Raw genomic sequence first — 22,626 nt, 5'->3', positions numbered from 1 at the left:
CAATCACGCCTTAACTACTGAACCAATTTGCATGATATTTAGTATAGAGATATTTTGATACCCGAGAAAGGACATAGGCTACTTTTTACCCGGGAAATAGGATAGGTTTTATCCCAGAAATCCCACGGGAACGGGAACTATGCGGGTTTTTCTTTGACTGCGCGGGCGAAGCTGCGGGTGGAAAGCTAGTGACATATAATTATATTATTATCATGAAATGAAAGACATTACTCCAACTAGATCAAAGTTTACATATAATTGTTTGAGTACATGATTTCAAGACCTTAATTTTAATAATAAATAATTAAATACTAAATTTACGAGTAACATGATTGACTAATTGAAAAACTGGAATATAGCCTAAAATTTAAACCTACAACTTTGGATAACATATTATGATTAATGTTCGTAAAATTTCAAAATGGATATAATGCAAAACGCTATTTCTTTATAGCTACCAATATACTACGACATTGCCCTTTCGATGATCTAATATTTGTGAGCTCAGAGTTTATGCTCTTATGATTTCTCTCTCGCTGATTTTAATTTTACCTTTACTTAAATTATTCATGGCACATTTTTCACATTGCATCATGACGTAGTATAATAGTCAAAACATCACCAAGATCTTATATGACATTATGAGTAACTTAATCCTTTAATATGCGCAAATTGGAATAAATAGACACAAATTCTACTTTTCACTACATATTATGATTAATTGTGAACGTTCTTCTCTTGATCGGAACTGTAACAAACAAAAGATTACAGATTAAGCATGAAAATATCAACTAGTATATAATTTCAGAAGTAGATTGTATTATTTAGCACACATTGAAAAATAGATGGTAATTTGATGGAGATTGGAAGCAGTTACTATATAATACTTGTAGCAGTTACATTATATATTTGTTAAAAAAAATTAAAAGTGAAACTGAGTGAGCTAGCGCGCAAGAGCAACTTTTGTCTCCACAACTATTTTGTCTCTCCCATCAACTAAGTTCTTTTATCTCTCCCATCAAAAATAGTTGCGGAGACAAAAGTTGATCATGCGTGCTAGCTCTAAGTGTTTATTTAAGATATTTTTTTTTCGAATCACTGAACTTACCGTATTTGAAATAAAAACATAAAACTACCACTCAGTAGTACGCTATCCAGCTTAAGTCACGAGTTCAGGAGCTTCTTCCTGCTTTTCTTCATCCTGCTGTTGTTCAGCCGGCTGTTGTTCAGCTTGCTGTTGTTCAGCCTGCTGGTGTTCAGCTTGCTGCTGTACAGCCTGCTGTTGTTCAACCTGCTGGTGTTCAGCTTGCTGCTGTACAGCCTGCTGCTGTACAGCCTGCTGTTGTTCAGCCTGCTGTCTTACATCATGCTGATCTTCATCATGATTGCGAGCAGCTTCTATCACAATTCTGCGCAGACGATGAGCAGCAATCATCAAATTGCCAGCTCGCTAAAACAAGAATTAGAGTTTATTGTACTGCGTAGTTCAATCAAACAAACGTAAGTAGCTTAGATTAATGAATTATTTAAGCAAGTTAAGCAAGTTGTGTGTGTTTTTTATTTTCCAATAAATGTATATACTGATTCTTTCAAGAATTCCATACCTGCCATCTCTCCCTATAGGTCCTGAGATATTCTCTCAGATTTTCGCGAGCGCGCCGCATGGGGCTGTAGGCGATCCCCAGCGGAGGCTCTTCCTGCAGCCACTCGTGGTTGATGGCCTCAGCGGAGGACATTCTCTTGGCGGGGTTCAGCACAATGAGCCGATTCACGAAATCTTTGGCTAGCTCAGATATATCCCTGAATGCTGGATCGTCAAAGTTGTAGTATGCCTTGTTTATGTTGGCTGTGTAGTCGAGCCAATTTTTCCCTTGGAATGGCATCACTCCTGACAATCTGAAAATTATAATATAATGTGGTCAATCAAGAGTTCATACATGTAAGAAAAATGTTTGGTTATGTTATCTTCAGAACGTTTATATACATACAGGAGGTAAATAATCACGCCGAAACTCCACATGTCGCAAGCGAGACTCAACGGCTCATAATTCAATATCTCAGGAGCCACATAATCTTTGGTTCCATAAATGGCTCTCACAATTTGCCTGTCGTGTATCGCGCGAGCGAGACCGAAATCCGCTATTTTAATCAGGCGACTGTTTGGATTGAGGCATATGATATTCTCTGGCTTCATATCCAGGTGAGCAATTTTCTGACGATGTATGTAGTGCAGACCCTCGCATATTTGACGCACATATATAATAACGTCTAGCTCTATAATATACTCCTCGTCAACCAATCTATCGAAGAGTTCTCCGCCCCACAGACTGAAAAATTATGATAAATAAATTAATAACCGGAGTGACAATAGATTCAGAATCAAATAAAATAACTCCGTAATTGGATTCATTTAATGATTTGTTTCAAATTATTAGGTACTTAATTTAAATAGATAATCTTGCCAAGCTTTAAAGTATCCTTCATTGTTCTAATATTGTGGATTGCTTTAGATAACCATAAAAATATGAATTATTGAATACTCACTAATCCATCACTAGAACAAAGTTGTCCTTCGTGGAGTAAGCCATATACAACTTCACGAGCTTGGGATGTTGCAATGACTTCAGCAGCTCAAACTCCCTGCGAGCCGAATCCCTCCTCTTCTGCAAAATCGTCCTCATAGTCTTTGCAGCGTAGTACTGCCTGCCTTGGTTTCTGATGAGCACCACTTGGCCGAAAGCTCCGCGCCCAATAGTATCGCCCGTCTCGCGATACTGCTGCGAAAACAGCTCCATCTTCTGGATGCGCACGTGCCTTGGGTACGTCATCTCTTCAACTTTTATTTCAGCTGTAAATTATGTATAAACACTCTATATTTAATTTTTTTCATTGGCTCGTAGTTGTTAATATCTTACCAAAACTTCCTATTTTTGATACTTTTAAAGTGATTTGGATTCGATTGTTCTTTGTAAGCTATATTATGTCTAGTGTTTTTAAGTATTTTTTGTTGCATAATGCATATGTACTTACATATTTCCACAGTGGACTCTTTGTGATCAGAATTGGGAGCCACGCCAAGCACGCGTATCTTCAGGGTCTTCTCCAAGGGAGGATTCTTTATGCGGAATGATGGTGTGCTAGACACTCCTGCGCCGGTGAATTCTTCTTCTGTTTGTTCGATATTTACGGAGTACCATTTATCCCCAACAGGTGGCCTGTAATATTGTTTGGCAATTAGTTAATTCTCTCAATATATTTCACAGTAAGAATTGAATAATTTTAGGAGATGCGCAGATATTGTATTCATTTAGTTATGACGTAACTTATGCTGCCCGTAGATTCGTAGTCGAAAAGTTTGTCAGTTGAACGCATTTGTTTGAACCTTGGTTTGAACCAATGTTTGAACGTAGGTATCTCACGAAAAAACGATACGAAACGATAATAGCCGATAAGATCCGAAAGCAACAGTTGTTATTCCATTGAATAATATTTTCGTGCCAATTAATATTCAAAAATGGCAATTAAGTATTGAGTTGGAATATATAAGAACCTATTAGACGGGATTACGCTGTTCTCAACTAAATGCGCTACAATTATCTCTCACTAACGATGTAAAAATTTCAAGTTCATATTACTTATACTCATTGAAAGTGAAAATAATAATAGATATTTTTCTTCCATAGCTATAGAAATTTACTGACAATATAATATTTTGCTAGTTAATAGACGTGTTGAGTTCGAATTTACTGAAGGTGAAATTAATAATAAATATTTTTCTTTCATAGCTACAGAAATTCACTGAAAATATAATATTTTGCTAGTTAATATTATGTTAACGAGTATATTTTTATGAATACGTACTTATCAAACGTTTTCTTAAAGAATTTGTAAAGAATACTATTTTCACATCTATAATACTTTCTTGTTTTGAATTTATACAAAAAATATAAGAAAACCTATCAAGTTTATTTGTTAATTAGTTGCTCAAAATATATTATTATATTATTACCATTTGAATAGGATAATTCTGTTGTTGGCATTGCTACTCGATGGACCGGCTTGAGGCTCCTCTTCCACAGTCAACATGGCGCCCTCTGGCATGCCCTCTGCCTCCGCTAGCAGGAAGTAGATATCTCGATCGCATCTATGCATATATATTTAATTTTATTTCTAAAAGTGTTTAACGTTTATATTCGAATAAAGTGTTATATTAGTATCCTTTTATTGACGTATCATGTTTTAGATTATTTTAAAGATTGCATCACTAGCTGTAAGGTTATTACGCTGTTCTCAACTAAATGCGCTACAATTATCTATATTATTGATAAATAAATAATAATAGATAGAATACTGTTGGATAACTTTGAAAATACTTTCTTTATTCATCAAAATTGTCAAATTTGTGTAGATACTTATATAAATACATAGGATCATGAAGGTATAAGTATGATCTATAAGATGTATTCGGCTTCGTTATCATTAATTTATATGTAAAATTATCAATCCATACTAATATTATAAATGCGAAAGTAACTCTGTCTCTCTGTCTGTTACTCAATCACGCCTAAACTACTGAACCAATTTTCATGAAATTTGGTATGGAGATATTTTGATACCCGAGAAAGGACATAGGCTTTTATCCTGGGAAAATGACGCAATCCCGGAAATCCCACGGGAACGGGAACTATACTATTATAACAAATAATATATATAATGTATTATTTTTCTTTGACTGCGCGTGCGAAGCCGCGGGTGGAAACCTAGTTGTGGAATAAATTTATTATTTTACAAACATACTTTCAGCGTTTTAGCCCGTAAGGGTTTGTGAAAACTAAGTCATAAAATAAATAAAGTCAATACGAGGTAGGTAATCCATTTTGTACGAAGAATCCGAATCATATCCTGAATAGGATCAAAATCTGATATCCTAGGAACTGTTGTCTGTCTGTCAGTTTGAAACGGCTGAACTGTTTCGGTGTAATTTGGTATGATTGACAGTTCGGGGAAACAGGAAATTACGATAGACGGAAATGACGATCTTCTGTCTAACCTCAAGCGACGCCGGGGGGCTTAGCAAGTGTTGTGAATATAATATGTAGTTAGTTACCTATAGATTTGCCAATTTGGTGATTGATGTGCATTTCCTATACATTATGCAACATACTTACTTGCAGTATTGAATTTTCAAACAAAAATCTTTTTCTCCCATATCAGTTGCAACTGGCGATTCCTGCGTAAGGATAAAATAATAGTAACAATATATGGTACAACTTGAATTTATGGTACGCATGGTAATAATTTAAATTTCGCAAAGCTTTATTCATAATCATCAGTCTACACAACACGACAATCGCATTCATGTACTCATTCGCTTTTAGCATTCAATGGCGTTAATAAGTTGCAAAATACTTATTAATTACACAACATAAATTATAATTATTTTAATTGATTTAAAGATTTACTGTCCCTCATTTTACATAAGTAAGTAGTTACCTATAAACAAGAAGAAGGTAATAAAGAAACTGAAAGTACATAGAAAAGCTTACCATATCTCCAGGAGGTACGCCCGCAATAGCCATCCCATTAATTGGTATAGAAACCTTCTTGGAAACGTTATAGAATCCGTTTGTAGCTGGCTCGACATCGGACCCGTCCCTCTGTAGCCCCTCCAATACCGAGGGTGGTACAATTGTCAGATTTGCAGCTGAAACGCACAGCGTGACCGGCTTCCTGCCAGGAATCGATTTGCGGATCTCGCACACAATGGGACCAGCCATGTCTGGGTCCAACTTCTTGATGAATAAATAAAATTCCGTGCCGTTACAGTATACCTGAAAAGTAAGTCTAGCTTAACATAATATTATGCACATAAATACTCCTAATAGTTATAATATTCCATCCAATGAGTATGACCGACGATAAAATATATTCATTCATATTAGCGTATTCTTACGTCAAAGTGTTGATTGGTGCGCTCCACTCTGAATTTACCAACTTCCCAGACGGCACTACAGAAGCAAGCGTCCTCTGCCTCAAACACAACCTTGAACGTCAAAGACGATCCGACGCAAGCTACGGCTGCATCCAAAGGTTTGAGTATCTTCGTTGGTGTTAGCTTCTTGGTGGGTAGCTCTGTAAACGCGAATTATTAGCATTTGCAACATTTTCTCAATATTTCATCAACGGAAATGAATACTTACTATTTATGAGCAATGTGCAAGTAGTGGATTCTGTGTACCCAGTGATTCTGTTGCGCGCATACAGCGTGTATTCACCGCCATCAGCCATAGCAACGCAAAACATTTTCAATGCAACATATCTATTATTAAAATATTGGACCTCCATGTTTGCTCTTATTAGAAGGGGTTCTGGGCCGCGGCCCCACGAGAATTCTGTGTTAGAGTCATAATGGACTTTTGCGACCATTCGCACTTCTGCGCCGCAATAAGCCTCCATTATGCGTGGAAACGGTTCATCAATGCTGGGGATTAGTTCACTCCTTTGTATTATAGCTGGTTCTAAATCGAGAACTATCACGTCTGTAAAAGAGGACTCGTAACCGAACCGAGTTCTATACATCACCAGATATATTCCTGAATCTGTTACTTGTGCGTTAAGAATAGAGAGAGTGGTCGTTCTGTCATCACTTAAAATGATCGTGCGTTCATCTTCTACGATAGGACGGTTACTCTTGAACCATAAGAAATCTTCTGTCTTTTGATGTTTAAACCTGGCTTCCAATTCTATAATCCCACCCACTGGAACTTTTGTGTGTACTAGATGTCTAACGGCACCAAAGTTGTGTCGAGGGGCCGCTGTTAAGTACAGCGGAACATTCGCCAGAGATTTTGTGAGCTTTACGTAAAGGTAGCCCTTTGATAGAGATTGGACACCAAAATGTTGCAATAATATTATGTAGACGCCCTGGTCGTTCGCAGTGATACCCCTTATTTCGAGACGGTGCCATTTTCCTCCTATGCTTATTCTCATCCGACGGGATGAGTGCAAAATTTCACCATCTTTAATCCAAGTCGCACTAATTTCGTCCTCTGGTATCTGACATTCTCCAGCGATCTTACATTCAAACACTACGTTTGTGTCCTCATCCGCAATAACATCCTTTAAACATTCCTCTATATCAATCATTTGTACTTCAGGTTCGTTCCGAAACATTTTGTTTTAGTATCACTTTGCTCCGGTTCTGAAACGAAGGTTTTGAACTTCTTAATCAAATCGGTATTGGTCTATAAGACTATTAATGTAATATCATATTAACTAAGTATATAGAATTATAAAAAATGATATTTTTATATTCATCTCATACATTCGATTCGGAATTATTGAAAAGCGTTACAAGGATCAGCCGTTCAAAGAGACACTAGGTGAACGATGTGAACAACCTTGCATCGGTTACCTTGAATTTGAAATCTTAACACCTTAAAATCCATTTCAAACATGATTTATTTTAGTTCCGATAAACCTCAGCTGCAATGAACGCAAGCCAGTATGTATGTCGCTCATAATTGCTGTGACTCACGCCTTAAATAAGGTCATGCAAGGTGACGTACACAGACCGAGCAAGTCCAAAAACACGGAGAGCTAACGACCTCCACACCCTATCTTCTCAAAGTAGATTTTGTTATCTAGATTTATATTGAATTGTTTTCGATATCCAGTTATACGACAGCGATCTGGGTAAGCGAAGGTAATGTTTATAATAATACAATTATATCGCGATAGCAATGATTTCTCGAGAACAGCTGGTTCTAAGTTGATTTATTAATTATTCTCACTATGGTTGGACTGATTGTAGGCGGCTTAAACCTTTGACCGTTCATCAATTAGATACGAATGTAGGTAATATATTTTTAATGGTTTATAAAACACCTTACAGATTAAAATTATTACCTACGGTTTGTATTTAAATAAATTACACATACCTACTATCGAAGACAATTTATTATCAGTAAACGTTTCATTTAAAATCAAATAGATAGAAAATGCTTAACCAATAATTTTTATTAAATCGACAATATTGGAAAATATTATAATAAACAGAAAAGAAATTCTTATATTTTTTAACATAATGACAGTTACATTGCTAAATATTGCAATTTCTCCATGTAATTTCGCATGTACTGTACAAAACCTTTTCTTCAGATTTTTAAGTGCTTGTTTTTGATAAATATCAAGTCTGTTTATCACGCAATGTCCGCAAAAGGAACTCAGGCATTGACATTACAAGTAGGGCAGGCGAGCTTAGCATATACTATTAGCTATGTATGTATGCAACACTATTTTTATTTACTTTTCTCCTAATGTGGAATGGAATAAAACTTCTGTAAATGTGTTGTCTCAGGCTATTTTATAGAGTCCTATGTGACGACAAAATTTGTGGTTTAGTCACAGTCACATAGATCTGGATTGGATTATAAATATTCATTATAATTTGAAGAGACTTTATTTATTGGAATTCAAATATTGTTTATGATTCACTCTTATTTTTTTTTTTTCAAAAATGAAAGCAGTTCAAATACCATTTTATAATACCTATCAACTTTCTGGTTCAATATCCATCAAACTAAGTCCAGTCGATTTTAATAATAAATATAAAAAAATACTACAAACTACAGAGAATAGCCAAGCTTGTGAAACATAAAATACCTAGTGACCCGACGTTATCAAAAGTTTCGTATAACACAAACTGTTAACATCAAATTATAATGTAAGGATTGTTTTCTCTATAGAAGATCGTGTGCAACAGGTGGATAAACGTGTAAACGTAATACTATACCTACTATAGTTATCTAATATATGTATATATCTAATATATATAAATCTCGTGTCACAATGTTTGTCCTCAATGGACTCCTAAACCACTTAACCGATTATAATAAAATTCGTACACCATGTGCAGTTCGATCCAACTTGAGAGATAGGATAGTTTAAACATGTAGGTACCACGGGCGAAGCCGGGGCGGACCGCTAGTATAATATAAAATAGAGTAGAACAATGACGTTCCATAAGGAATAAATACTGTAGGAGTAAGATGCTGTAAATAAACTTTCAGCCTATCCCTGTACCTTAAAATAAAAGTACTCATTGTTATATTTATGCTTTTTTTTAGTAACTTTACCACAAAGATTGTCTAAATGTTTTTTACAATTTTCACTAAATTGTCAATAAATAAGTTGAATCTTTTAGTCCTCCTTTTTACTATATCCCACATTTTAAATAACGCCACCTATCCCAAATTAGGCAAAGCTTTTGAAAAGCTGGCTGGATGTTACTAAGTAGAGCCTATCCTTTTTAAATGTAACTTCGATAATAAAACATAGGTACACTGGGCAATGGGCATATTTAGCTACACACTTTACATTTTTTTTTCGTACCTTTTTAAACAAGTTATTATTTAAAATTAAATTAACTATCAAGGAAGATAAGCAAAAATAGATAGATTTTGTGTAAAATATATTAATATAAGTTAGCTATCTCAATAAATTTGCATACTTATTTAGGAATTAAATATATAATTTTATTAGTACAAAGGCTCCGCTGTTCGATAAATAAGTATTCCATATGTTTAGGAATGCGAATCAAACCCTACTAGGATTTATACGTTTTAGTATTCACGCATGCGTATTGGACGAGACGAGAATTAAAATTAGTCGTTCATTAGTTAAGAATTTTCGAAAAATCCATCATCATATTACTATGCAATACGTTCTGAAATGGGTTTTTCGTGTTTTAAAGGTCGTAGCGGATGTTACACCACAGGTAATTACGAGTAACGAAAAGGTCTAAGGCAATTGTAATTTGTATTACCTACTATAGGGAAAGTTTAACTGATGAGGTGTTCCTTGTTAGTGTCTTGTGTAGATCGAAATTAGGATACTATAAATTGAAGTATGTACTTAGTTGTATGTAACATCACACATGACATTATATTTTTTAATAAGTTAAGATAAAACGGAAAAAGGCCGCCTAATAATTAGGCAGTAGGCGGATAGTTACAGTAAAATTTTTATACGAAATAACTTAAAATTCAAGATGTTTAAAAACACAAAATGTTATAAAATTTGAATTAAACGCAAAGTTTCATTTAAGTACTTAACAGTAAGTTGTCGTTGTGGACCCCAGTAGTACCTACTCAAGAAAGACAAATAATGAGTAAATCGCATCAAGAACCTTTTAAAAACGCATTAAATTAAATCATACACGAGAAAATCACTACATACATAGTATAAAACAAAGTCGCTTTCTCTGTCCCTATGTCCCTTTGTATGCTTAAATATTTAAAACCACGCAACGGATTTTGATGCGGTTTTTTTATAGATAGAGTGATTCTGGATGAAGGTTTTAGTATATAATTTGTTAGGTTTTAGTCAAAGCAGGCGAAGCCGCGGGTGGAAAGCTAGTAAACTATAAATACTTAATATCAATAAATGTGTCAAGGGAACATTACCGATTCACCGCAACCTTATAGCCAAATATTCATTATTATTTAATTCAATATAATACATAATATTATAGTAGGTTCTAGCTTCCGCCCCCGACTCCATCCGCGCGGAAAAATTAAGATTTTTTTTTTTCTACGTATTTTTTCGGGATAAAAAGTATCCTATTTATTTTTATGCCCAGGATAATAAGGTATAATTATACCAAGTTTCATTGAAATCGAACCATTAGTTTTTACGTGATGCCTTCACATACAGACAGACAGACAGAAAGAAAGACAGACAGACAGACAGACAGACAAAAATTTATTTAATCACATATTTGGCTTTGGTGTCAATCCAGTAACACAGTACAGTGGTATTATTTTTTTCAATATTGTCAATGTACAGAATTGAGCCTTCTACAGATTTATTATAATATGTATAGATATGTATAGATTAATATTCTTTTGTCAAACGGATAGGTTTCAAGTTCGCATTGAATACTTGCGGTTCTTTATTACAACTCTATCGATTACATTTCATCGATAAGTTATTTTAATAAATCTCAAACAAAGTCGATATAAAATATATAAATTTATCTCTAGGAATTATGAGGTGGGTTATGTAAGTATATGAAATTTGAATGAAATAAACCGCGTAAGTAGAAATTAATTGACCTAGTGGCCATATATGAATTGATAAATAAACAAAAACATCATCTATAATCAATTGAGATCATAATGATACGTAAATCCCAATAGATTAATAATATAAGACGTTTTTCTCATGTAACTGAAATGTTTTTATATACTACTAGCAGTCCGCCCCGGCTTCGCCCGTGGTACATATTTACGTTTTCTTTCTACATAAGAACCATCCTTGTACTTCAAGGAATATAATAAAAAAAGAATTAACGAAATCGGTTCAGCCGTTCTCATGTTATGCGCTTACCAACACATTTTGGGATTCATTTTTATATTATAGACTAGCCCCTGGCCCATTCCCCCAAGATCTAAAATATTCTATCTAACTCAGTAAAGATGAAGCCTTTCGAATGACCAAGGAATTTTCAAAATCGGTTCAGTAGATCCAGACGTAACAACAAACTCGGTCCTATAAACTCACAAACGTAACCTCTCTAAACTATTAGGTACCCACTGTAGATCAAGGAGACAAGAATTGAAATCTATCAATTCGTATGCAAAATGAATTTTACGTTATAATAGTGTAATAACGTTTCAATTCCTCTCGTTTCTTTCTTCAAATTCCACGAAATAGCATCGGATTAATATTGAACTCACAACAAGCAGATTATATACATAAAAAATATTTTCTTTAATAACATGATCACCTCTATGGCACAGTGGTTAACGCCTTATGTTTGAGACAAGGCTTCCCGACTTCAACAACCAGTCAAAAAAATCAAGATAGCTGCCTACTAACGATAAACCGAGCAGGGGCCGTATTACGTTAATGAACTGACTGGCAAATTCATATTATGATCGCAATAACCAGCCATGGCTAATTAATAAACTATAAGGCTAAAAGTACAAGCACGTTTGACATACAATGTTCAAGAGTCTTCGTATATATATATAGAGAGAGATACATTGAACAACTAAACAAAATATATTTTTACATAACTCTTTTATCCATGGAGGCAGCTCGTGAGCGACTAATAGTTGCTCTTATAAGGAAGGTGGCACTGATTGTTCTTGTTGTATCATAGCGACTGCCTTGTGGCTTAGAACATTGATTTATAAGTGTATTTTAGTAGAAAAATGTCCGTTCGTACATAAAATGTGAATCTATTTGATGATAAATAAAAGTAAGAAATAAATGGAATTGTAAATACGTAGTGACATTATTACTTCATATTGAAGAGAATTGTTAATGAATTAGAAGTAAAAATAGCTAAAAAGTTTCAAATAATGTTCAGATTTATAAAGGTAAGATTAAAGATCGATCGATCTTACATAATATTCAAAATGTCAATTGAATCAAGAATTAATAAAAAATCATTTACTTAGTAGGTACATACATGTAACTAAGTGTTATTTTAAGTAAATTATCCAGTAAATTATGAACGCTCTTTAAAACGCATATCTATTAATACTTATAATCGAAAATCATTTCTTAAACCAAGTAAATCCATGGGTTGCCAATTATTAAATCCTAGGTAAGTAGGATGTAACCCACGCCACATAAAGCCTAACATTTAATGCGAGTATCTACTTACTATGACAAACTTTCCATATTTTCCTTCTATTCTATGCTGGAGCACTAATGTAACACACAATAGCCAATGAGTCCATACTTCACGATGATTGATTAACGACGAAGGTCAAGGTATCAGTTTTATAAATATTTCATGTAAATTGTCCACTCTGCCGATATAATATGCCATTTTATGTACTTTCATGGCGTAATCGATTTAACGATTGTGCATTTTTTAAGATATTAATCGCAGAATTGCTTTATTAAATTCATAATTTGTTTAGTATATTATTCTTAACTAGCTTACCACCCGCCGCTTCGCCCGCTTTGTATAAAACCTAATAAATTATATACTAAAACCTTCCTCTTGAATCACTCTATCTATTAAAAAAAACGCGTCAAATCCGTTGCGTAGTTTTAAAGATTTAAGCATACAAAGGGACATAGGGACAGAGAAAGCGGCTATGTTTTATACTATGTAGTAACGTAGACAGAACCGGAGGAGTTGGAGTAGATAAACGCAATTATCAGGAGAGCTTTCGAAAAATATAAATATTCCAAGCCCAAGGCTTATCAAAGAATGTGGCCCCTAAAAGGTTACCTAATCTCTAGGTACGTGTCGATACAAGAGAATACAGATGGACTGCTCGCTAGTCAATTTACGATAATGATACAAAATCACGTCAAATTGACGGACAACGAACTAAATGCACACTTCAAATTCTACGAGCTCACCACAAACAAACATTATATAATACATGATATAATACAACAACATAATATAATACAATAAACATAAACAAGCACTGATTGAACCAAATTTCGAATGGTATTTCGATAAATAATTATTAAAAATAATTTTGGTTTGCTAATAATAGCAACAATTAATTGAATTTATTGTTTCTATAAATATCCCTTCATGTGACGTAATAATTCTCACAAACGAACAATAGCAATGGATACATAAATAGTGATTCCCAAAAATTTTCATTTCAATTAACAACAGTTATATCTCAGTTCTCACAATGATGTCTATCAATTAACTAATTAATTAATTGCCATTTTTACTCGAGCGTATATTACATGATATTTTTAAACCTCACGAAATATGAAAAAGATGAAATATGAAAAGATACATATTATGCTAAATTATATCTACACGACGAATACATAGATTTTTATGAAGTCTAATAATCATGAAATCTCAAGCGAAAACTATAAAAAATAAACACAATCACATACAAATAAAAACGAACGAATGATCACGCACTAGCCTCATCATAACAACAGCTAATAAAAACAATTTTATAACGAAGCCTAGTTTTGGTGTTGCTCTGACACTTCCTAATTTGTAACCTAGTTCAAATAAGAACTATTTATAAAATATAGAGCATGGTTCAACTTACTTTTACTTAATCAATCATAAAAAATTCTAAGACGACTTCGATTAGGCATGATTAAAAGATGATTTACAAAATGTATTTTAGATCTTAACTCACTATTAAACATCTGTAATAATGAATTAAATTGTGAAAAGTTAGTAGATCCTATTTTTTTTAACTATTTTATAACTTTTAACTTAGTAATGTATAGTTACGTACATCATTTTGTCCATCTAACTGACAGATAAACTAAACAGAACTTACCTACCAGACGATGTAAAACTGGCTATCAATATTAATTAATTTCGCTGGTGGTCCATATTTCCATAACCATAAATACTGCTTTTGTCTTATGTATGTCCACGGCAAACTTCGGAAATAGCCTGTAAAAGTTTCAAAAGTTTAGAAAATGCTCAACCTTTATTCGTCTCGGATAAGTGACAGACGTAATTATTCAGAATCTAAAGTAGGTTACTTTTAATCCTAACATAAATTTAGAAACCACGGATAATTATTTAGAATTGCCCTCACACAAATTATTATTGGCAAACTATTTATGAACTAATTTTAATGCAAGTACTACTTCCTATAAATAATATACCTACATATATTTATATTATCCTACAATAAAATGAATAATAGAGCCTTCAGTTTATCTATTCGAAACAGTTATTGTTGTGTTTAAATATAACAATTTCTTAAGAAATATGATTCGATGTAACAATTGAATTCCTCGTGTAAACAAACACGAGACAAACTTCTAAGCACTTTATAAAACTTAAAAGTTAACAATACATAAGTACCCATTAACAAAATTCCAATATTCAAATTACAATGAAATAAACACGAAGTTAACAATATATCTGAACTTGGAGCTTCCATTTCTAAGTACTTAAGACGTGTCCAACATCTATCATTCTTACAATATAATATGCATCAATAAGTCCCTGAAGTATAACAGTAATACGGAGCACACTTGCAAGTATTGAAAGCCCTTCGCACAATACTCGCTAGCTTCTCGCTAGAAACGCGAAGGATTTGAGACACGTGAAAAAAAATGCTGACTCGTGCATAAATTACAGGGACTTTTATAACCGGACCCGTGGGAATTATAGCAAGTATTTACCTGCAGAACATGAGATAAATACACCCGCTTTGAAGTGAAAATTATGATTGGCATGAAAAGGTAAAGGCCTAATTAAGCGAGTGCGGTGGCGTCCGATTCGCTAATTGATAGCCTGTCCCTAAGTCTAGTGATGCCCTCCTGTCACTATCGGTGCTATATTGAGGGTGCATCCGAAATTTGATCAAAATATTAAAGCCATTAGTAGCCAAAGTATTACAAATAAACTAGACAACGAGTGATATTTATGTAGACGAGAGTAAATCGATACATCTTAAAGTACAATGGAGTGATATTGAAACGATACAAATATGAAGGTTAATGGGCATTTCGTACGCATGTTTCGAATTATACTCATTAAAAATTCTGTAAACATTTTATTTCAGAAAACTATATTATGAAGACGATCGTGATTCTTGGAAAGATCAGTAACAATATAATGGGTATTACATGCATAAGTATTTGAATGGATTGAAGAATTATTTTATTCTTTTTATTCTATATTGGAAATTAATTAAAAGACTTTTTCTTTTGTAATAGATTATAATTTGGGTTTTTCGCGACCGGATCTAGCACTGCATGTTCCTAATAATGACCACCAGTTGAACTCATGGCATTTCTGTCGGGACTATCTTTAGATCTAAACTACGGCTACTAAACCAATGTTTTAGCAGATTTCTTTGTGGTATGATGTAGGTACCTATGTAGCAAAATCAACAATCAAATCAATTTGAAAATTTGGAACTGTGTATCAATCTCTAACAATTTTATTTTAAATTCAGATTGAATTACGGTATCCATATTACCTAAACATTTAAGATCAATCTTCTATATATGAATTTATTACCAATTTTATAATTAGTGCAAGTTACAAAACACAACAATTCAATACACCGAAATAATAAAATAAAAACCAATGCTTAGTTTAAAATCCAATCGAGCTCATTTGTTTACAAATCTTTAAGAGCATGCATTAGTGGAGGACACTGAAATGCATTAATCGTAACAGCAATAAGATTTTAATGAAACTGTATCTCGGCAATTACCGTGTTTACAGATTCTGCTAATTGATTACAAAGCATCTTTAAAATCACGTGACTAAAAACTAAAGAAATAAAATGACTAAAGTTTCTAAGCATCTCAAGAGCTCGCAGGCATAGTTACTTAGTATCTACAATGTTTTTCTTACTATCCATTAGTTCTTACAGTATAACAATTCCAGACAAAGATTCCAGCCGCCCTTGAAACGTTAATCTGCATCGGAGATTTGTATTCGATACCATATTTCCCGAGAAAATAATCTTTTTCAAGTTCATGCATATTAGCTGATATAAGTACTATATGTAGAGCTGTTGTAATAATATTTATTCCTGGTAAACCTGAGGTTTGTGTCGTGCGCGGTAGGCGAAAGATTATGGTTCAACAGTGAGGATTTAATTTTCTGTTTGCACCCGGATTCGTTAAATAATCTCGCGTGCACGAGGCAAGCCGGTGAAAAAAGTTTCTCACTGTTTCATAAAGGACATTTTAAAATAGACTATTTGTATACTGGACAATAATTACGGAATCTCAATGTAAATATTAAAACATTTAAGTTGTATTTTTTTACTGAATTATCTATAATATGAAACTGAAGTTAGTTTTTTTTTTTTTTTTTGTTTGAACACGCTAATCTCAGGAACCGAATTGAAAAATTCTTTCGATGTTTGATTAGCCCATTCATCGGCTATAAATCATCACGCTAAGACAAACAGGAGCGGAGCCAGGCGGGTGAAACCGCGGAGCGCAGCTAGTGTGAAATAAAATATTTACAATATTAATCCTGTAATGTGGGATAACAAATGCTTTTGTGTACAGCTCCATTAATTTCAATTCAGGTTATCATTATTATTTGCATACAAATTGGTAACATTTGCAAAATTTTGCCCACATTAATTATGTAACACAGCAAATAATAAATAAGTTATATATCCTTTGTTGATTGATTGTAAAATACATTTTCGAAATTACTTTAATATATCCAGTATTTAGTAGAGTCCTTTGTAAGCGTTCAAATAACAATAAGAAGTTATATTAAAAAAAAATATTGAGTTATTTACAAACTCAAACAAAGATTTATTTACCTACATATTCAATTAGACTTCTTCGAGAAGCACTTTTGAAACGTCATATTTTTACATATTTTTAACTTTTACCACCGATTCGGAAAGCAGTATCTATGGAGAAGAACGCAAGAAACTCCATAGTTCCATAGCTATTTTTAATTATGTCAGTACAAAAAAAATGTCTAATAAGTCCAAATGTAAATGCAATGTCCACAGGCAAAAGTATAAGAAGTATAATTTTAGCTTATAATACAAACCAAATGGAACAACGAACTAGAATCTCGTTCATTTTTAAACAGATATCAACGCGCTCCATCCACACTTGCTGTAATTCTATAGAAATTGATTACCACTCTTTTTTTGAAGGTGGTGAGGTTAATAGGAAAACTTATAAGCATAAACGATACTTTTGTAACTAGAAATTACATAATTTTCATATTTTATTAAAACATTTTCAAAGTGTTCTCTAATAACTAACTATTACCTATTAATAACTCCAAGTTAAGGAAATGAGGAAAAAATGGAACGTGCATTTTATAATTACATTTTCACGCACGAGTATCCTTACGTATAACGTTTATTACAACATCAATTTGATACTTTATTTTCGCTATCGCCACCATCGTTTCAAATCCACCCACTGAAAACTGAAATTCTTTGAAGTGATTATTACAGAATTTCCAGGCAAATATGATTTAACTGGACATGTTTCAGTGAAAATTTGCATGCGTTACCTTTGTGAATCTATCAATTACCTTTGATTTTAAGTATCGATTATTTGGTTCCGACTACTGTACCAATCAAATATTGGCTGAACTTGACCCTTGTATTGCAATAATGTTCGAGCAATGATTTAATATTAAACGTTATATTGAGATGAACTTCGACATTAACTATATAAAATACTACTATTTAATATAATCTTAATATATTTGCAAGCTATTTTTTTTTAAATATTATTTTATAATTTTAAATAAGTATTCATCGATAAACCTAATTGATAGTGTTATTTAAGTTTGTAAAACATTCATAATTAATCGAGAGTTATTTTGAGATATTATAATTACAATTGTTATTACGTAAGAATATGGGATGATATATATAGGCCGATAATACAGTCTGTAGTACAATTATTGTATGTGGGTATTATGCGTTTCTGGGTTTGATTTCTGACGTAGACTGACAAAGGACCAAGCTCGGTGTCCGGTATAGTGCTCAAATCTAATCATCTATTCACCAACTAATCAATTTCAAAGACTAATTACTTTAAGGATGTAAATCACCAATTAGCATACAGTGTAACCGACGCATCCCCCATGACTAGGGGGTGCGATGTGATGCGTTATTCAAAACACTAAAATTCCCCACCGCCCAATCTAATAGTCTGTAATCCGATCTTAAAAATCAATGCCAAAATGTTTCGCTCAACAATAGGTTTCGAAACTTCCTGGTAGAGAATGGCTTTATTTTAGGAAGTGCATGCAAAATAGACTCAACATGCTGGTGATTAGCTGTGACATAGAGCCGCAACTTCTTTGTTTTTAAAAGCTCCGAATGTAACGTCTCGGAAAATAAACGTGCTTCCGATTCGCACCTTTTCGTTGTGAGCTAATGTAATTGGTATTGTCTGTGATTTTTTTTTAAACTCTACCTCAGTATATTTTATACATTCTCCTTTGTACGTTGCACGTTTTCATTAGGACTCGTTTAAATTCAGTTTGAATGTATCATTTTATAATGTCTTCAAAATTACTAATGGAAATTTTATTGTAATATAGGTATTGTAAAATTTTCTTATATAAAATTCTCTCTTCTCATCTCGATGGCTTAAAAAATTATGAATTTTTAAAAGTGCACGTTAGATGCTTTATAAGAAAATTTTGAAAAAATTGTGATATTTTTGATGTTAAAAATTCTTTAGTCGCGTTGAGCTTTTTTGGTAGAGTAGATACAATCTTATGAGTCCGCGTTACCAACGTGCCAATGTTATGAAATTTCTAATTTTAATACAAAAATTCTAAATTTTCACTTCTATGGGCAGTCGCTAAGAATACCTACATACATGTTTTTAATTAATTTCGGTATTTGAAATGTTTGCTATCGTCTGCATATAAATAGTTCTTAGCACTAAGGCACTAAGATCGATGTACATACGATATGAATAAGTCTCATTTTAATTTATTTTAGACAAATTTAAAGTGTTAAAGTGTAATTAAAATAATTTTAATGTTTATCTCTATATACAGGGTGACTGGAAATTCGACGTCCTCCTTCAAAGGGGTTATACTAGAGGTCATTTGCAACAAATTAAGTCCAGTTAACCAGGGGTCAAAAATGGATGGTTATTGAGCTATGACCCTTTTCTTTTTGAGGTGATGCAAGTTTTGTGCAAGCTTTTATTTTTAAAGTGATCGCTCATTCTTCGGCTTTCAAAAAAATATCAATTGAATGTTAACAGTGTAGTAGTTTTTTCATAATTAATTGTTTTTGGTAAAAAGGCAGAAAATTTTATCAGTCATAGCTCAATAACCATCCATTTTTGACCCCTGGTTAACGGGACTTAATTTGTTGCAAATGACCTCTAGTATAACCCCTTTGATGGATCACGTCGAATTTCCACTCATCCTGTATAAAAATGAATCACTATTTCCCTTGGTCACGGCATCACGCGTGAACGGGTGGACCGATTTCGATAATTCTTTTTTTTTATGATATTCCTGGATGTGCGAGGATGGTTCTTATGGAAACAAAACATAAACAAGTACCACGGGCGAAGCCGGGGCGGACCGCTACCGCTAGTAATATCTAAGAGGGTTAATGTAGGATGGTAATTAATGTATGATTAAGAAATTTCTGGACAAGTTTCAAAAAAGGACAAGTTCTGGACAAGTTTTTAAATAATAATTAATTATTTTAAAAAATAAACGTATAACGGAAACAAAAAACAGAATAATTTTGATAAAATACCTACTGTTTTTTGTTTTTTATTACTTATTATTAAATTTTTATGTAAAATCATTTTATTTAACAATAATTATTATAATTAAAAGGGCAATGCGAGAATAAGCTAAAGTAGAATAAAATTTAAACATATCTAATTCGAAAACTCGCTCAATGTCATATCTACCTGTTGCGCTCTGCAAAACAGCTTCTATAATTTTCTAATCGTTTATATAAAACTGTTCTAGTTCATATAAAATTGTAAAATGAAAACGGATAATTAAATTAAAAGCGTAAAACAATATCTATAATTAATTAATCACTTTAAAAAATATAATTAAATCAAATTCACTTTTATAAAGTTTTGTTTCTAGCAGAAATGAAGCATAAAAATATTTAAAACACTATTTATTAATAAGAGTAGCTATCTATAAATCAGAATTATTAATTTCACACAAAACAAAAAAATAGCCCCACACAAAAACTATTATTAAAAATTAACTATCGCAAAAGGCTGTTGAGATAAGTCCCAAAAATTCACAAATGCACTGAAAAAATATATATTCCGCTCAAAAAATTATTTTATAATTTAAGCTCGCATTGCCCTCGCATTTTTTTAAATAATAAATTTATTTAAAATATAAAAAAAAGAATATAACTCACGGAGCGCGGTGAGGCGGTGCGTTAGGTGCAGCCGGCGCGGATGTTTCAACTAATGTGCAAGACCCATAGACCGGTTATCATTACACAGGTAACACAGCAAGTACCTAGTGCTTTAAAACCTTCGCGCATACTGTGAGGAGCACGGGGACGGCGCGCCTTATATAGGGAGGAAATTGAAAATAATTTCATATGATGCCCACGCAGCCTCCGGTACGATACGTCCAGATGCAACTCAATTAACACTTTTAATGATACATGGAATCCCTATTGTTCATATTAAATTCGGGAATTCATTTTCAATGTCAATTTCTGAAGGTCATTATTAAAATTAATTAATTTATAATTATCTGGGAATATTTATTGAAAATTTAGAATTAACGTTTGACATTTACACAGAACTTGGGGTAAAGAACTGTAAGGCTAACTTTGTGACTAACAGCACGTTCGATTGCGCTAGCACTCGGCTTAACGGAGTCGCGACTTCGAATCCAGACACGCAAACCTGATTTGTTGTTTATTAATTATGTATTGTAATTCGTCCGTCTATTTTGTGTAGTATTTTACACAAACAATGATTATATGATGGATAGGGCGGAAAATAGTCGATAATATTTTTATGCTATAATTGGTTGGAGAGTCACTACTTAGGTATTGTGTAACAATTAGATACGATTGGTTTAAGATTTTATAAATTTTATTACAAGATGACAAAGAGAAAAACATGTCAAGCCAGAGGTCCTTAGACAAATCGCACACGTGTATTGCTCCGTTTGCATTGAACCTTTTTTTGGGGCGCTCCAAATAGCGAAGCGAACGCGAACCGAATTCTTGTTAGACAATAAAATGAGACATTTTTTAAACTCAATCCAGTCAATCTCAAATTGAGGGAGATGAACAGTAATATCCGGTTACCTACGCACATTGACAAGCACCGCAGCTAAAACTGTAAGCGTACCTAAGTTTAGTTTTTTAGAAACCTTAATACCTGCACAGTGCACACACCTGTGTGGAAGACGATCCGATATATTGACCTCCCATATACATATTATGTACTAGCGGAATAAAACGCAGATAATACAGATATTGTAATAAATTAAACATTTATGACAACATTTGATAAATGTTATCCCTTATTATTTTCTCAATCGTAATATCAATTTCTACTTAATTAAATCAGCGGTCAGAGTATATGAGCCCTTATATTCTAACATAGCCTTGGCACTTCTAAAGTTTGTAAAAATTGACATGTGCATCATATTTTATTAAAGTGAATTGCTTATTTTTGTACAATTTATCGATTTTCTTATAGAACAGCTTATGTTACAAAACGGCTTCAATTACCTAGTTTCCCCTTGCTAGAAATGGAAAAGAAAATTCCCTGCCTTGGCTAACAAGGATATTTTTTAGGTTAAGTATATTTTCTTTAGGTAGTATTTTTTATATTGGCTGATTAAATTAATTTCTGTTCGAGTATTTTTTTCTTTGTGATACGGTAGCGCTAAGGACAAATTATAATACCGAACTTAGGAAAGCTCATTATTATTTACCATAAATATTCACCATTAAGACTAGGTAAATATGTATATGGTGCCAATTTAATTTTGTTTGTCCTATTCACGAAATTATTAGATATATAATGTTATTTTGGTAAGACTGAAAAAAAATGTATAAAGGGAAATACTTAATTGAAATCTGAAAATTTTAATGCAAAAAAAATACAAGAAAATTAATTTTGTTTGAATATATAGGCAAGTTT

The 22,626-nt window shown here is 33.0% G+C and overlaps 1 protein-coding gene across 1 annotated transcript; it reads right to left on the bottom strand.

Annotated features, from left to right (window-relative positions):
- Nucleotides 1–244: 244 nt before the first annotated feature.
- On the bottom strand, nt 245–20,988 carry LOC123705051. The gene is made up of 13 exons (XM_045653617.1): nt 20,871–20,988; nt 14,308–14,422; nt 6,201–7,201; nt 5,954–6,132; nt 5,547–5,831; nt 5,169–5,230; nt 4,010–4,144; nt 3,031–3,215; nt 2,545–2,848; nt 1,989–2,327; nt 1,605–1,896; nt 1,109–1,450; nt 245–748 (listed from the first exon to the last, which is right to left on the bottom strand). The coding sequence occupies exons 3-12, from the start codon at nt 7,171–7,173 to the stop codon at nt 1,160–1,162; spliced, it is 3,045 nt and encodes a 1,014-aa protein (XP_045509573.1). The 5' UTR covers nt 7,174–7,201; nt 14,308–14,422; nt 20,871–20,988; the 3' UTR covers nt 245–748; nt 1,109–1,159.
- Nucleotides 20,989–22,626: the final 1,638 nt, after the last annotated feature.

The sequence above is a fragment of the Colias croceus genome, chromosome Z, assembly GCF_905220415.1.
Source record: "Colias croceus chromosome Z, ilColCroc2.1".
In the NCBI taxonomy this organism is placed as follows: domain Eukaryota; kingdom Metazoa; phylum Arthropoda; class Insecta; order Lepidoptera; family Pieridae; genus Colias; species Colias croceus.
This window is presented reverse-complemented; position numbering and strand designations above follow the sequence as displayed.